The 18,312-nt window shown below is 40.0% G+C and overlaps 1 protein-coding gene across 2 annotated transcripts in view; it reads right to left on the bottom strand.

Moving 5' to 3' along the window:
* LOC122775789 (collagen alpha-1(XI) chain-like) overlaps positions 1 to 18,312 on the bottom strand; it is a 93,198-nt gene that overhangs the window by 29,335 nt on the left and 45,551 nt on the right. For both annotated transcript variants that reach the window (XM_044035967.1, XM_044035976.1), the window contains 13 exons: positions 17,713 to 17,766; positions 14,329 to 14,382; positions 12,969 to 13,013; positions 12,150 to 12,203; positions 11,951 to 11,995; positions 11,737 to 11,790; positions 11,539 to 11,592; positions 11,051 to 11,104; positions 10,768 to 10,875; positions 10,333 to 10,422; positions 6,455 to 6,508; positions 2,932 to 3,039; positions 2,724 to 2,831 (listed from right to left, as the gene is read on the bottom strand). In XM_044035967.1, coding sequence (XP_043891902.1) covers positions 2,724 to 2,831; positions 2,932 to 3,039; positions 6,455 to 6,508; positions 10,333 to 10,422; positions 10,768 to 10,875; positions 11,051 to 11,104; positions 11,539 to 11,592; positions 11,737 to 11,790; positions 11,951 to 11,995; positions 12,150 to 12,203; positions 12,969 to 13,013; positions 14,329 to 14,382; positions 17,713 to 17,766 — 882 coding nt within the window. The remainder of the gene's footprint in view (positions 1 to 2,723; positions 2,832 to 2,931; positions 3,040 to 6,454; positions 6,509 to 10,332; positions 10,423 to 10,767; positions 10,876 to 11,050; positions 11,105 to 11,538; positions 11,593 to 11,736; positions 11,791 to 11,950; positions 11,996 to 12,149; positions 12,204 to 12,968; positions 13,014 to 14,328; positions 14,383 to 17,712; positions 17,767 to 18,312) is intronic.

Here is an 18,312-nt window from a genome sequence, read left to right as displayed (position 1 = left end):
GCTGCAAAAGTGTAGAGTAAAGCAGCTTTGAGTGAGTGGTCATCAAGACCATCAAGAAAAGCGCTGTATACTGTAAATACAGACTATTTACCTTTCCTGTTTGTTTGTACTTGCTTTGTTTGAGGAATGAAATGAATGAATGAATAAATAGAATTCATTGATGCATGCCAACCTGAAAACAATGAGGAATCCTGATCTGTGGCTGAATGATGAATCTTCCAACCCTTAAACTTCATATCTCTGCCATGACTAAAGCTGTGTGAGTAAACCATCTAATAGCAGATCATCATGTTGATTTATTTCCTCCTCTTGTCGCCTTGCTGTCATGATGAATATGTCGGCGCACTCACATTCCTCAAGGCACCAGACGAGGAGATGTCATTACAGTTCAAGTTAAAAAAAATAAATAAAAAGATCTGGGGTGATTTTAATATGAACATGAAGGTCAATGGTGATGTGTCTATGTCGTTATTACATAAGTGGCTTCTCTTAGCGCGCCGATAATCCCGCTCACTCTTTTAACCAAACTATTGACCTTGTTCAAGCTTATGGCGTTAGAATTTAATCATTTAATAGTCTTTTCTACAGAGTCCTCTTTTATCAGGACCACAACTTAATTACTTTTAAATTCATATTACAAGTCAAAACTATAGAGACTCTTACTACTTTAATACCACCCACATTGATCATGTTAGGAATGGAATTGAACTCTCCAAACCTGTGACCCTCGTGCAAATAAAGGTCAGGAAATGAAGACATGGTAGCGCAGGTGGAAAGCATGTGTATATCTGCGACTAGAGTAACAATTTAAACACCTTCTAGGATAAAAAATGACAGTGAAGATTACGGCAATTAGAGACAAATTGCATCAAACCTGAAATGTCCTGTGTTATGACTCACGCTGACCTCAACCTGCCGCAGCTGAAACACCATCATTTTCATCACTGACAGCACCGCGGAACTTTAAATACGCTTCAAAGTGCTTTGGACATAAGAAATGTAAACGTGTTGTTAATAAGGAACGGTCCATATATATATATACATGTATTACTGGAGTTATGTAAGGAACTAAAACTGTTGCCAGTGTCTGAAAACTTCTTCAGTCATAAATAAACAAAGACTCTTTTAAGACACAAATGTGTGTAAAATGTGGAGAATAAAATATAAAATGCTCTTAACAAACTATTGTCCCTTTTCATGCTTTTTCATTTAGCTTTTTCTTTGAGCCTAAGATGCTAATGGTATATTTACTGTGCATTACAACAGCAGAGCCTTTTGAAATGTTTCAAACCCAACATATGTCCATTAATGGTACCTTCTAGCAACAGACTCTTTATGAGCTGTTTTCTTTAAAGAATAAAAGGCTCCGAGTTCTGTATGAAATTGTCATTTTTGTGAAGAAAATCATTTAAAATAACAGATTTTTTTCTTAAACCATCTGTTGGAGCAGATATTGATGTGTTTTGTTCTGACCACTGTACTAAAACACACATAAAAACCTTTTCATATATTACAATTATATATGTCGTAATGTCATATGTTGATATCTTGTTGTTACTACAGCATGTATGTACCTAGCAGGTCATTTGCATTGTCCCTTAATAAACATGTTTTTCCTCATATGTTAAACTTCAAGAATACTATAAGGGGATTAGGACCTGGATGACCAGACTCCAAAAAGATGAAGTTCTTGTTCTTGGCCTCCCACATCCATGATTTGATTACTTTAAGGCGGGGCTACTCCATGGCCTTGTGATCAGCTAGTCCCAATAACTATGAAAAGCACAACTATAAAAACTCTCCAGCTGATCTTAAAAAGCTGGAGCGGAACATCAGGTAATACATCATATTTCTTTTGTGTCAGGAACTCAATCTAACGTGTGTGTGTGTGTGTGTGTGTGTGAGACCAGAACACAGATCTGCTTCATGAGCCAGTGTTTCACTCTTTTCTCGAGCATTTCCACGGCTTTTTTTCATTTCCACGTTCTTGACACAGATTGAATGAAGCCAGTCGAAGCGATCAATCTAAACAGAGGTCATCCAGGGTTTTCACGTAAACCAGAGCCACAGTTTCAGTGTGGGGGAGAAACATATATAACTTTTATTGCTTTATGTTTGCTTTCCTTCTGCTCCCTTTGTCTCTCTACTCAGCCCCTGGGAATGTTTGATGGTTGTGTTTGATATAGATGTGAAAGATTATATTTAGTGTGTTAAAGCAGATTGACTTTGTCTGTGTTTTATGACACAGGAAATGTTCATTTTAGAGGGGGCACATAAGGCTGGGTGATGTGGCTCAGAAAGAATATCAGAATATTTTAGGCTACATCCCGATATACAAGATATATCAGGATCTAAAGCTGCACAGAGGTTGTTTTTCTGGGCTCATGAGATGTTTGTGCTTCTCAAAGGAGAGTGACACTACGCTGTAACTATACAGGACTCTCATACTGTGAGTGTACCATGTGGGAAATGAGCTTAAATTCAACAATAAACATGATGATATTTCACAGTCAGTAGTGTGAAATATCAAGGCTATCGAGGCTAAAAGTAGCTGTGTTTGTGTGTAATCCTAACTGAGGCTAACGTGAGGGACATACTCGTGTAAAGATGACCTTGGACATTCCGACTAAAAATCGCAGGCACCATGAGTATATTTTTCTTATTTTTAAGTATATATTTGAATAAACTACTTATAAATTTAAATATATAAATATGCATTTCACCTTGTCACCGTCCTCTCCAGGGGGACCCTGAGGACCGGCTGATCCAGGAAGACCAACAGGGCCTTGAATACCATCACGGCCGGCGGGACCCATGGGACCTTTCTCTCCCTAAGTATAACGCAGATCAGAGCAGTCACATGACCAGCAGTCACATGATGCAGAACAACACAAGGGTTTGACTGAATGAGAGTTGGACAGAAATACTCACAGGAGCTCCCTTTTCCCCGGCAGGGCCCGGGGGTCCTTGGGGACCGTTGCGCCCTGTCAGACCAATGGGACCACCAGGGCCGGCAGCACCTCTCTCTCCAGGAGAACCCTGTCACCAAAGACAAAAGGCCCATCACTCACTGCTGCAGAGTGTGGTGACTAACAAGAAGTCAATTTCCTGCAGGAACTGAAGGAATCCACAGGAAGTGGTGCAGCATTAAGAGTCTGAATTCATTTAAAAAGAAACACCTTCTCCAGAAACTACAGTATAGCATTACATGAAGTGACTTACATATATCTGCATGAGTTAGCATCACTGCTTTTTAAATACATGTTACACTTTTTTAAGGACATTATTTATTTAAGTTTAGATTAAATGTGCTCATTTTGTGACCTGGGGCCATGGAGGGGGCTGGTTATGTGATTATGAGCTCAAAATCATAACACAATATTCCGTCATGAACTATGTCCACGGTTCTATTTCACAGAATTTTAAAGTGTTGTAAGTAAAAATTGTAAGTAAATACTAAACACTATACTATATAATTTTACATACAATCTTAGACATTTAAAACTGTGGTAAATATAACCTAGTGTATTATTATTATCATTATAATAATATAAACTGCAATGTTATAGATCTCACTGTTTATGACAATAGCTAACAAGCATATTAAACAATATACAGTAAACTCTCTATATTCTAGGTCCAGTTCTCATTATAAGTTAAGGTTGATTCCACACTGCTTCTCACTGTTTGGCTTAACTGGATGGCCTGAAGGCTATAAGTTTGACACCTCTGCTTTGTGAGAAGAACAAAGATCAATATTTAAATAGAGTAAAAATGTCTTTTTATTGGATTATTTTCTGATTTGATCACTGTAAACAGAACGTAAACTGTGCCTGATGACAAATGGGATGATGACGTTTCGTTTGTTCAGATTCACTGTGCTCATCAGTCTCATCTAACTAGAACAGGGGTGGGGCAACATGTTTTCCAGTGGGACACAGTGACACAAATGAAGCAAGTGAAATAATAATCATTAAAACCATATTTATATGCAACATAGATGACTGTTATTCCATAATAGAATAGAATAGTCTGGCTGTGTTTCACTCACTCAATCTGAGATGTGTGTTTTGTATTAACTGCAGTAACTTCATACATTGTCTCTTCGTACGTCTCACCACGTCAGACTTTGAACTCTGACTAACTCTGACTCTGACACTCTTCCCGAGCCCGTTTCTCATCTTAGCTCCGATTCTGTCCTCACAACTGCAAATATCACACTTGAGCTGAGCAAGAGTCACCGCGAGGTAACGTCTCACGAGGACGTCACAGGACGGATACAGCTGGTTTGCCTAACCTGTATATGTTGCCCATGTGAGAACTGCAAGGACGTGGTTACATTCCTCTGTCAGGACATTGTGGAAGTTGTTGTTTTATTACTTCACTCTTCACTCTTCACTCTTCACTCTTCACTCTTCACTCTGCCCAGGTGGGCGTCACCGTCCATCAGTGTTTAAGTGGCTAACAATCACATATTGGACTACATGGTTGATCAGGAGGTCATAATGAAGTGTGTCCACTGGTGGCTGCTGTGGAGTGAATCGCATGCATGTGTACACACTGAGCACAGACTCAGCTGCCACCTGGCACTCACACACACCAGCTCATTTCAGACACTGCTGGTGACACACACACACACACACACACACACACACACACACACACACACACACACACACACACACACACTCAGCTCCTAACTGTCATGCCGAGATGCCAACCTGCCCACAGACACACACACACACAGACACACACACCTTTGCCTGACTGATCTAAATGCAGTCCCTGGACCCTTTACCTTAATCTTATCCAACACATCTGTGACGTTTATCATCATAACCCTAAACATCCTCATTACCCCTAAAAAGTCTCTCTCCACGAGAACTTGCCAAAGCTAAAACGTCCTCACAGCACAGATTTGAAGCGCACAGCTCAGCGGATCTCTTTGTCTCTTTGTGTCTTTGTCTCGTGTAACTGCAGATTCGATTTGAATATTTCCCTACTTCTCATTTCACCCATATTTTGTGATTCTGTGGCCAAAGATCAAAAGTGAAACATAAAAACATGCCAACACACATAATTCAACTTGTCATAATCATCTTTTATGCTCTGTTCTTTCTTGTTTTGTCTCACTCACACACACACACACACACACACAGCAGAACAGCAGCTCAGTCTCTGGCAGTAAATCGATGGAGGAAAATATCAGATCTCTTGAGTGCGTGGGCACTGTACACATCTTCTTCTTTCTTAAAGTAGTTTTTCAAACACTACCAAAACAGTCCATAACATTTTCAGCCAATGGCTCACTTTCAAGCCAATTTAAGAAAACGATCTCATTCTGCATTTGGAAAGCGGTTTTGCTCTCTCAGAGAAAGCCCCGTCTCTCACTTTCATCATCCTTTCATCCGTGCTCTGCATATCCGCTGTCATCTAATCTGGTGTTGCTCTGTCGCCGGTGAGCAGGAGCAATTATCTGGAGCCTGCGTTTAACGCTTGAACAAAATGTCAGACAGTTCAAAGCTGCCTGTCAGTCAGCTTTCCATACAGATTCCTTGCCAGAGCTCCCAGGGTTGGGCTCAGAGACAAAGAGTCCCACTTATTTATGGATTACACTGCTACTCCTACTGCTTTTCAGGGGCCTAAACTATGTCAGTGTAGGGTGTGACAAAGTACAGTATATGAGCACAGCTAAAGCATCTAAGCTGGATGTCCATTAGTCTGATTAAGGAAGAATCACTGAAGCAGATGATGCAACAATCCTAATGACTAATTGAGTGAAACGTTTCTTTAAACTTAGCGGACATACATTCCTTCTACCTCCATTTACGCCTCTGGAGTTCCTATATGTACACACATATATGTATATATATATATATATATATGTATATATATATATATATATATATATATATATATATATATATATACATGTACAATTAAAAGTGTTTGCTCATTTAGGGGAAAAACAAAAAATATCTCTGAGCTGTTGATTCCTGTGGATTCATGGATTCAACAAACACGACAACAACAAAAGATTGTGCGCAATAATTGATTAGATTACATTAAATTATATTAGATTGGATTAGATATAAAATGTATTAATCCTTTTGGGAAGGTCCCTCCAGGAAATGTAATGTGTCTACTGTATGTTGTTATTATAATAATGAGTTTTATTATTATTAGAAGAAACACACGATCCAAACTCCCACTGTAATGAAAAACTATGAGTAAAAGCGCTGATGTTAACCTAATGTGACAAAGTAAAAAAAGACATCTGATGTACACTATAGTCAGATTGGACATGTTATTTGGATATTTTGGATTTTCACTCAGCATCTACACTGAGTGGATGTGATAGTACAACATAATGCAGTCTCTCCCAAAAAATTTTTTTTCCACTGCAATTTCTGTGGTAGGAGAGATGTGGTAACCATAGCAACGGGCTACTTACGTTGGGGCCAGGGGGACCCTGAGGGCCTTCTCCTCCCTTTAAGCCAGCTGGACCCTGAAAGCAGAGGACAGGAGAGGGTTAGAACTCAATCACCGCTGGCCACCGCTCAATGCCATTCAAAGAGCAGTAATTACAGCTGTCAAATGGACCTTAAAATGTTACCACTCTACCTGTGTGTGTGTGTGTGAGTGTCTAACTGTGTGTGTCCACAAAGGTATATGTATGTTTATGAGTTATAGTGGCCATAACGTACAATACTGAAAAGGTTAAATCTCTTCTAAAAAGCCTGATTACAGCATTTTCTTGGTGAACTTTTGACTTTCATGTCTAAAGATGGTTTAGTTTGTATTTGTCCAGGTCTCGTCTCTCTCCTGCCGTCTTAATGCCCCGACCAAAATCCTTCCAGCCCCGTGTGGTTCTGCATCACACAAATTACATTTTAAATATCCAACGACACAGATTTTACAGCAGCTGCTTTCTACAAAAGTAATTGTTCACAGTAAGGTCTTTGAGATTATCCAGATATAACAATTTGCTCTGTCTGGAAACAGATGCTGCTGTAAAAATGATTTTTAATGTAAGATTTCAACTTAGTGAGCATCACAAATGAAATCCTATCACCTTCTTTTCCTCGATTGGTGGCAGAAATCTCAGAGACTTTAACCCCAGGGTCTCAACATTTTTACCAACTATATAAACAGACCTGAGCAAAAAGTACTAAATCTTTTTTAAATCAAATTGAATTTGTGAAATTTGGAAATATTTTGCTCGGCTCTTTTTTTTATGAACAAAAACTAGAAGCAATTTTGTGATTTCTGCACAAGTATCACTATTTTTTATTTTTTCAAATGAGTTATAGAATAAGTCATAACTTTGACTCAACAACACATAATCAAACACATTTTGTAAAGTCTGAAGATGTGATCTATAAAGGTCTATGCTGCGTGAGCACGAAGGGTTAAATGTGATGAATGTGATACATATAATCTAATGTATTATTATTATTATAATCAAAATATTGCTCACTTTATGACAATAGCTTACATGCATATCTATAATTATATTTTAGCTTCAGCCACCTGTGCTGTGTTTACAAGGTAAAGATGGTCATGGTTCAATTCCTATTATAACTTGATATTGAGTCCTGGATATTCATGCAGAAAATCGGCCAATTCACAGACAACGTTCCTGCAACTGTGCAAGTAAAGTTAATGCAAATAATGGCATTTCATTTGCATTTGGAAGATTGAGAGACACAAATGTTTGCGTTCTTGCACGAAATGTTTCATTGACTTAAAAAAAGCAAGATTTTGGAGCTGCAAACTGGCTCATATTTAAAATACAGATGCACAATGGACCCATGTTGGATGTGTGTGTGTGTGTGAAATGAACATAATATTTGTCTTTTTTCACTTTTTCAGTGTATTTATAATGTGCATTTATATTACTGGGGATCCCCTTCCCCCTTTAGCACCATGGACACTTTCACTGTATATGATATTCCTACTTGACGTACAGTACCTAGGGAACAATTCCCGTCACATTGCGGTGCATTACACTACTGATATCCCTCGTAATTTAGAATAAGAACTTTGGAGTGACTCATTATTAGCACTTTGCAAACCAAGAGCTGGCAATCTGGAGCAAGTTTTATCTGACGTTATTATTATTCCCTGCTCACTTTCTGACACTGCACACAACAAATTATAATTCTCATATATCGACGAGCGAGTGTGTGCAGAACACTTATCCTTGCCATTAGACTTAGTTTCCCCTTCAAACTTGTGTGCGTGATTATTCCTCTATTAACATTTGCCATTTGTTTCGCAGACAGTAAGTAGAAAAACAGACAACAGGAGAGATTTGTGAAAAGAGGAGAAAGAGCTGAGGATGATTAGCATTTTCATGAGTCTGTGAATCCTAAATAAGGCAGAGGTTTAGAATTGCATCTAACCCACTTTAAGGCCATGACAAGATTTTTTTTTTCCCCACAGGGGAAAAACTTGTAAATATGCAAGAATGAGAAATAGAGATGAGTTTTTTGGGGGGTTTAATGTCAGGAGAGAATCTTTGATGCAAAAGAATCAAATCAATGGGCTTAAATGGGACATGAAAAAGAGTGAGTATTGGACCACAGCTTCAGGTATAGTCCATCTATCTCTGGACCCCTGTCACCTCCTCCAGGTCTCTGCCCTTGAATGGCCGGTGCTGCTGAATCATAGCACCGGGAGGCTGGGACTGCATATGGAAAACACAGTTTGCTGCAAGGCAGTAAACGCTTCCATTATAATAACTGATTTACAGGCTGCAACAGAGCCAGAGGGTGCGGGAGCTGCCAAGCAGCCGCTCCACCTCCCTGGCTGTTCCACAATTTTGCCACAGTGCATTAGCAGTCTGGAAGGATCTATTCTTAGCTGGACACACAAAAAAAGTTATTTATTGGTCTGTATGATGTCACAGAGCATTTCTTCAAGACAAAGAGATGGTAAGAGAGTATGTGTGAGTGTGTATGTTGTGGGGACCTAAATGTCTTTACACATTATGGGGACTTGTCTTCTCTTAGGGGAACCATGCAGAAATGACTGTAAGGTGAGGACATAGTAGTATTAGTAGTATTTATGATTACAGTTAGCTTAAAGAGCCATATATACATGATCTCCATCACTACCCTACATGCCTCTGTGCATCTTTTGAAGTTGCAGGCAGGAATTAGACGGCGGTGGAATGTAAGACCACTGAAAGTCGCCCTAATAACATCATATAGATGCATTTTATTCCACACCATCTCACAGAGACGCTCCTAACCCGTTCTAATTGTCTGTCTATACCCTTCTTCAGCATTTCCGTGACTTATTGAACTATTGACCCTATACTGCCTGCAGGGTTTCCTGTGGTATTGCTCCGCTTCATCCGTCACTGTACATTGTGACGTACAGTTACACCAGTAACAGTACAGTGACTGAGCTAAGACAGCTATTATGCTATTAAGCTATATTTGTTTCTTTTTCTACGCACTCTGGTCAGAATTGTATCGTAAGAGTATGAATGGGCCTTAAGTCTCCAGGAAAATAATATAAGTCAATGTAGTGTCCTCTAAAGTCATGGGAACCAGACTGTGTGTGAGAGGAAAAACAAACTGTGAGTATCTGTACAACACCTGAAGCAAAAAAAAAAAAGAAAGGCTGTGCATTGCATGCTTGCTTGTGCAGCATGTGCACATATGTGCCACAAAGAAAAAGCCATTCCTGGCACACAGGAGGACAAACACAACAGTGGTAATATGACCGGGCTGTGCTGTGTGTTCACTTAATGGTCAGCTGTGAAATTAGCTTTAGCCATAGCTGGCTTCTGACAGCCATTCCCTTTCCTTTCTCTCCTTGAACTTTTTCTCACCCACACTTGAGTGGGTGAGAATTATCTTGAGTTTCTGAGCAGGGAGGGGTGTGTGCTCGCAAAGTTGTGGGTTTCAGTCAGAACCAGATGGGTTTAACTGATTCTTCCTTAGAAAACAACACAGGGCTTGACCCTCGTGTAGCTTTAGAGTAAAATGTACGTGATCACAGGGAAAATGCACTATTTTAGTTACATTAAAAACGTGTAAAAAAGACTAAAACCAACTTTGCTGGGATAAATAATGACAGAGTATGTTAATATTGTGTCTGGATCAGAATCTTCTGTGGAAGGCTGGTCGGCGTCTTCTCGTTAGGTCCACTGCCAAGCCTGACATTTGGTTTAACAGCAGGTTGTTAGAACACTAATTGGACTTTGAAGCTAAATTTGACCGGATGTGGGCGCACAATGTGTTTGATGACACACTCGTATGTGCCCATGTGAGTGTTTGTGTGAGAGTGTCGATGTGTGCGTCGTGGGTGTGTTACCATGGCCCCCGGAAGACCTCTTGCCCCTTGGAAACCCTTAAGGCCAGAAGGTCCAGGCTTGCCACCATGACCTTGAGGACCTGGATCACCCTATAGAGGGAGACAAAAGTCAAGAGAGCTAAGTCTATGAGCATGCTAAAAGGCCAATGTTTACAATTTAAGGGAACTTGTTAATCAATAAAATATTTATGGCATACTGACTAATACTGACCCTAAATCCTACACACTGTTCCTTTCAAATGACGATGACACTAAATAAATCAATAAAAACAGACACTGATCTACACTTCTTAAGAACTTTATATGAATTCAAATGTTGTTTTTCCTTTCCATTCTTTGTTACAATTTATTCTGCAATAAGAAATGTCAGAATAACAAAAGAAAATGCTCAAGAGTAATTTCCACTGCAGAAACAGTAATAATGTAAATGCTCACCTTTCCACCCTCTTTTCCAGCAGCTCCAGGTAAACCTTGCTCTCCAGGTGGCCCAGGAGAACCTGGGTGTCCTCGCTCTCCACTGGGGCCCGTCTCACCAGTTGGGCCCTGTGAAGCACAACAAAGAGAAGTTAAGGTCAATGTACTATAAATACTGTATGTCTTCACCTGTGCGGGACAGGAGACATTCAGCAGTGCTTACAGGTATAACATCACTTTCTATCCAATCATGAGTGACAAAGTAGATCTCACCAAAGAAGTGTGAAGTGTGCTGTTTATTTACCTGTGGTCCAACAACCCCTCCAGGTCCTGGAGGTCCCGTCTTTCCTTGGAATCCCTGAAGGAGGAAAGCGGATATTGATGACTTTATCTAAGTACTGTAATATTTGAGCGTCTGTAAAGGACATAAAGGATCTGCCTGTACAAAAACATGAAACTGAAAATGATAAGACATACAATGTCTACTCTATCAACTGATATGGAATCTATAATTAATCAACCAGCAGAGAAGTCCAGCTTCTGTGACCATTAAAATATGACAATGCACCAGTGTGTGGTTATATATCATATTCCATTGTCTGTGTTGTTTCCACTTCACTTTCAGTGCACAAACACATTTAGTATGCCACTTCACGTCTCTTCTTCCATGCTTTTTTATTTATATACAGTATATATAACCTTTCTGAGTCGGGAGTGAGTTTTTACAAATGCATGACGATCAGGATGAAATGGCATGACACAACGCATTCAGGGATGAAACTATCTACTCACAGTCTCTCCCCGCTGCCCAGGATGTCCGGGCAAGCCATCTTTTCCTGGTGGGCCCTAGAGATGAGAAAGGAAGGACAGCTCATAAAAATCAACACATAAGGCTATTAATATTTGAAAAGCTTCTGTGAAAAATGTCAACATGGCCTGTGGATGGAGATGGTGCTCATTTATAAACACATTGACAGCAGCTATACTTACATTGGGTCCTTTGGGTCCAGGGAAGCCGACAGGTCCCTGTGGTCCTTGAGGGCCCTTGTATGATAAAGAAACACACTTTTATTGGAGGAGTGAAACTAATTGGAGCACAGGGCTTATCTAACCTTTGATTTTGATGTGAAAAGTACCATGAGTGAAACATGCATGAAACCTCAATATTTGATAGACACTGATCAAATACAAAATGGATACCAACCCTCTCGCCTGGTGGGCCGGGGGGTCCATCATTGCCCGAGGTTCCCTGTTGAAAAAGACATAATTTTAGGAAATGACTACTTATCCATTAAGTTCCATTATCCAGAATGTGTGATTTTTACTGTGCATGTTTTTTTTGAACCAAGTATATTTATCCGTAATAAACAAGAACTCATTTGCAAAATGTCCCCTGTTCTCACCTTTGCACCTGGTTTCCCTGTTGGTCCTCTTGCACCACGCCCACCACGTGGACCCTAAAAACAACAAGCAACACAGTTATTATTATTTTATAAAATAAAGCAGCTTGATGCACAAGTAGTCAATGTCCAGTTGCCTCCATGTGTCCACAAATTTCCTACCCAGTGTCGATGTCCCTCAAAAAAATTTAAATTAAAATAAAGCTATACATGAATACACACAAGGTAGGAGTTTTGCATTTAAGCAGAATAACTAACTTTATCATAATTCGTTGTGATCAGGGATCAGCCAGTATGATAGTTTTGATATCGGTCCAATACTGGTCAAAATCATTGGGTCAGATATCGTTGAGCTAAACATGTAACACGGAAAACAACAAATTGTTTAGTTTAGTTCTTTGTGGGAGAAGAATATTTGTTATAAACTTGGAGAATCATGTATCTGAAATAGCTTAGCACAAATGTGTTGTAAGCTTCACAGTTTAAAGGCTCACAAATGTCTTTATCGGACTAATATTGGTATCAGTAGTTACTCTAGTTTGTTATATCAGTATTGGTATCGTACATGAAAAAGTGGTATTGTGCCATAAGGTAATTTATGCAATTTCGAAGATTTTGTTCTACGTTTGAAAGCCTAAAAAAAAATAAACAAAAGTATAAAGAATAGCAGCATGTCCACAATTTCTTACCCAATGTGTATTTCCCTCAAAATAAAAAATAAAATAAAGCAATACATAACTACAAAAAGGATAGGATTTTCATTTAAACAAAATAAATAATTCATGTGGTTGACTCAGCCTGGGCAGACATTGAATTACCTACCGTTGGGCCACGTTGCCCTCTCGGCCCAGCTTTGCCAGCGATTCCCTGAGAAAGAAAACAAAACGCTGTCATTTGAGAGAAAATCATGAGTCTGTACAGGTATATATTTGTCTCTTGTGAGTATTTGGAGCTAAAAACAATTCTTTCATACCAAAAACACTCAAGAGTGGGACAAAGACAAATGCTAAACCAATCACAGACCGAAAAGCACCAAGTGTGTGTCTTTGGACAAAAATAAATAATCAAACTGCTGCGCTAAGTGGTTACACACAGGCACTTGACAGGTTGAGCTACCTGTCAGCTCAAGCACGATGGAGCCAGGGGAGCCTGCCGCTCAATGTCTGTCTGAGAGCGGAGGCCAGCCTGTCTTGTCAGTAATAACCCTCCCAGCATTCTACAACCCTCCCTCTCATCACTTAATCTGTAACAATCCTCAACTGGACCCACTCTGAGGTAACGTTCACACAGCTGAACATAGCGGTCAGTCCACCCTCCAGTAGACCCGAGTCCTGATTACACCACTCCAAGTGAAAAAGTCATGTTAAAAACGGTCCACAGCTTGATTCTTTAGTTCCAATTTGGGCGAGTGCTGATGGTTCAACATAAGGTGATAGTTAACGGACAACTGTGTACTTCCAAGTTTGTGGTGACACTTTCTCTTTCTTTCCCTTTTTGAAACTACAATGTGAGGAAATCTGTGGAAGACCATTTCTGACCTGCACACAGCTGCACCACTTCCAGACCAATCAGGAATTAGTCACTCCTTATTTAAAATGGCTTGCAGCACATTTACTGAGCTTAGTAGTTCATATTTTAAATGTACACCTAGCACATAGTCTAACATAACATAGCAATTACATAGTAATTACAAATAAAATGTATTTATTTACACTAAACTGGTGCAGCCGCACACTGATGACACTTCAGTTAACTGTGTCTTCCTCCAGAGAGACTGTTCTAGCTCACAGATGTCGAATATGGATTCTGACAATCCACAACATCAAGTGTCTGCTTGCTTTGTGGCGCTTCGTCACAGCTGATTTCCTACATCTGAGTAAGTCTGACACTCCACGGGTTCTGTGGCACTACAGACATTCAAATAAAGAAATAAATAACACTAAACATGTCTTCAATCAATACTTTACTGTATTTTTGCCCCTGAGTCTTGAGTTGGATTTGAACCAGCAAAGTCTTAGTTACACTGTGTGCTTTTAAAACCTCCTTCAACTTATTGACTGTGATGTTTTTCACTATTTTCCACTGTCTGCACCTTCCCTTTGCTAAAGAGGATAGCTGTCGGTGGTTGAATGTGTGGGTCTTTTACAGGCCAGAGAGAATGATGGATTTTTTTTTGGCTCACCCTCGCTCCTTTCTCGCCATTTGCCCCAGGGAATCCAGGGAAGCCGTTGGAGCCCTGCGAGAAAAGTGAGTGAGAGAAAGCAATAAGAATAAAAGCAGAAATAAGAGATACTTGCTGTAACACATCTCCAGTAACAGTTACACAAAAACTCCCTTGTGTGCTTTACTAACAAAGGAAAACTAAATTAAATCATTTCAATTCAATATATGAGCACCTACTTTAAATTCTTCTTACAAACCCTGCACACTGGAAATGCTGTTAGGTTGTTAAAGGTAAACAGGAAGTTTTTAAAAATAGGTAGAGGAGCAAATGAAGACAAAGGAAGGGGAAAGAGCTGCTCTCCTTTGATACCCATCAGCAATTTTTCACAGGGTGTGCGCTCTAATAGTAGTGATGGTGCCAAGCAAATACAAAGGAGTGTAATCACCGCTGGAGGGATAAAACCTGACCCACACAGCCTTACTTAATACAACATTAGCAAAATAAATCCTGTTTATACTCAGCCTCGTAATTTAAGTTAAACATGTCTTTGTGTTGAGTTTGTCTGGGTGTTGATACGATGCAATGCACGTCTTCATCTTCTCATGTATACTGTCTGTGCGACGACGGTGAGAGGTGACTAGGCTGCCTCTGAGGAAACAGCGTCAATATCACAGTATCTGTGCCGTGTCATTCAGTGGTTCTCAAACGTTTTATACCAAGTACCACCTCAGGAAATATTGAGCTCTCAAAGTTACGCCATTATCACCAATATTAAAATACCGTGGAGGCAGATTTATTCCTAATACGATCATTTGCGCTCTCATCATCCTCTTCTTCCTCACAGACACTGGTATAACCAAATTAGATTAAGATGGAACGAGAGGTCACTCTTATTATTATTATTATTATTTCATTTATTCTATATTTATTTCATTTTCTTTGCACTACGGTCAAAATCCCTCAGCTCCACTCTGAGCACATACACCCCGTAGATACAGTAGAACATTATTTCCAATGTCCCTCCAAATATGACTAGAGGAAATTTGCGTACCATTGTTGGTACACGTACCACAGTTTGAGAACCATGGGTGTCATTTGTTTTTCACAGTTATGCTAAACTGAACGGAAAGCCAGCAGCGGACAAGCCTGACTTGTGCCACAGAGATAAGACAGTGTACTCAGGAATTAACGGTGTGGGAAAGCTGTTAACAGAGGTTGATGGGGTGCAGCAGCCACTGGAGGGATCCATGCATAGGCTGATGGAGGAGGATAACGGCTGCAAACCATGCCAGGACTTTGACCCTGAACCTGCTTATGAGGACAAAGTGACTGATTTTGTCACAGGCTTTTCAAAAAAAATGTTCATATGCAGCTGATTGCTTAAAAAATATGAATCTATTTAAGGAACAACAACTGTGAAAGATTGAGTGAGAGGAGTCGGTCCCTGAAAACAGACTTTGTTTTGCTGGAAATGTCTTTTTTTGGGGGGAAAAAGAAAGAGAAAACTATGACAGCGTCTGCACAATGTCAAAGCCAGAATGCTTTTATTTTCCTTCTCTGTCTCTTTGTCTCCGTCTCTCTACTTTTTGAAGCACACAGAGTCTTAAAAGAATGCCGAGCTCCACTGGGAAGCTTTGTGGGCAGTCTTTGTTGAAAGTTTTTTTAATGGCTAAGTTTGTGTTTTTCTTATCTTTGCTTTGACGACACATTCACACACACACACACACTGATTTCACTCGTGAACATTTGTATTCCATAGTAAATGGAAATGTGCAGCGATTAAACATCTTGATTAATCAACACATGGATGGAAACGGTCTCATCTCTCTATTCTTTCTGATGTGATCCCGTCTTTCATGAATCTGTGCTCAGCTCTGATACGGCTGACATGAACAGACAGAGCATGAGATGCCTTCATGGACACTGTGAGAGCAGGTGTGTCTGACCCATCATATCAGTGTCAAGCTGTCAACGCTGACAGCAGCTGACAGGAAGTGGCAGTTCATGATGGGGACAGCACGAGGGCTGCAAAGGGGCGGAATATTGGGAACTTTCTTGGAAATATAGCAAATTGGAAATTTTCAGTGGGAATTAACTGTGACACACACAAATATAAACATTTTGTCATGAGCAGATTGACGTTGCGTAGAAATCGACTCGAAATCGTCTGTGATGTCATGTGATGGAGGAATGCACAGTGCATGTAGGGGGCGTGGCCTCAATAGCCCACCGGTAAGTAGTGTGCTTTGTGCCTGTGATTGTGGAATAGCACTGATATAGCCAAGATTACATTATAATATATTATAGAATATATTATTTAGCAGCTATATTTAACTTCCCAACCTTCAATTTTGGAAATTGCCCAGTTTATTCATTTTTTATAAAAATGTATAAAAATCCCATAATTTTGCAACCCTAGTCAGCGCTACAGTTGAACTGGGAAGATGGTGGTAACTCCAGCAGGTGACCGTGCAGGTAGAACAGTGGGTGTCTGCTGAGGTTCGTATTTGCATGAATCAGCAACTTTTCAAAACAGCATAAGGAAGTGTGGTATGAGTGAATACTGATTAGTCAGGCTTTTATAATATACCAAGACAATCGATACAGTAAAACAGTACAAATGCACATGCAGTGTGACTATGGACACAGACATAAGTCTGCACATCGTCCTTCAACTGCTTCATCACCGACTGCACACTATCTCCCCTTATGCTGAACTGCCCTTGACCAAGACACTAGCTACGTTTACATGGACACAAGTAATCATAATCACGAGCAGACACGTGCAGCGGAAGTGAAGCGTCTTCTTCTGCTTCAGTGAGACACGATATCTGTCTCACTGACACAACAACGCCCGTGCAGGATTTCTCTATTTATTCATAGAGAACAGTGAGTGCATAAAGTCCATGTGCTGAACGTGGATGGAGCATCTTTCTCCGCCATTATCCCGCTCTAAACTTCATCTACTCCTCATTTGAGCAGCGCCACCGTGAGGAGACATGAAGTAGTGACGCCCGGCGAGTGAAACTGGCAGGAAGTGCCTTCATTTGTTAATTAAAATATTGATATTTGTATCGGTTACCGTATCGCACGAGGAAGGACGACAATATATCACAAAATCGATCATTTGAGCCACGCCATAATGTGTACACACACACTGAGTGGATCATTTCATTTTGTGAATCGAACAAATATATTTGGGAAGAAGACATTTTGCACATGTAAACACGTAAACATGTAAACAAGTACACACGTAAACATAGCTGCTGACTGTCTACATGCTGCTGGCACTGATGTAAAGTAGCAGGCACAAAAATAATGTTTTCCACATTGAGCCATGGAGGGAAGTTTATCACACACGCACACACACGCACACACACGCACACACACGCACACACACACCTTGGGGCCTTGTCTTCCAGGATAGCCAGGCAAACCTGGGACTCCGAGTTTTCCCTACAAGGAGAAACAAAGCCAAAAAACACAGTGTCACTAGAGACTACAGTAAAGTTCACAGAAGCATTGCATATAAAGTTTTATTTCCATTTTTTTTGTTGTTTTTTTGTAATACCACGTTTATGAACATCACATCATGCATGTAGAATTCTCCGCGGGATGTTTCGGACGTTGTGCGGTCATTAAGAATTACACAGAATGTGACGTAACTGTCGTGGGTGTGATTAAACCGTCCCGTCATTTATATACGGTGCATACAAATCCACATCTGCTGCTGGGACTCGTGTTTTTTTTACTTTGAAATAAGTCAAGCTAAAGGTGGAGTGTACTGATATTAACGTGTAATACCCTGTGACATTTGCATTTGCATCAGATGGGATTAGCCAAACTATTGAGTTCAGTTTCAGCCATTTCACAGCTGCAAATAATAATAATGCATGCCTCTTATTTTATGTTTACGTGGTTTTTAATCATCTTTTCAGCATCACAGTTTCTGTGTTTACAGTTTGATCCACAAACAACATGTCTAATAGTGTGAGTCTATTA

Source organism: Solea senegalensis, linkage group LG1 (genome assembly GCF_019176455.1).
Source record: "Solea senegalensis isolate Sse05_10M linkage group LG1, IFAPA_SoseM_1, whole genome shotgun sequence".
Taxonomy (NCBI): Eukaryota; Metazoa; Chordata; class Actinopteri; order Pleuronectiformes; family Soleidae; genus Solea; species Solea senegalensis.
The sequence above is the reverse complement of the archived record's forward strand: the minus strand, read 5'-3'. Positions and strand labels throughout refer to the sequence as shown.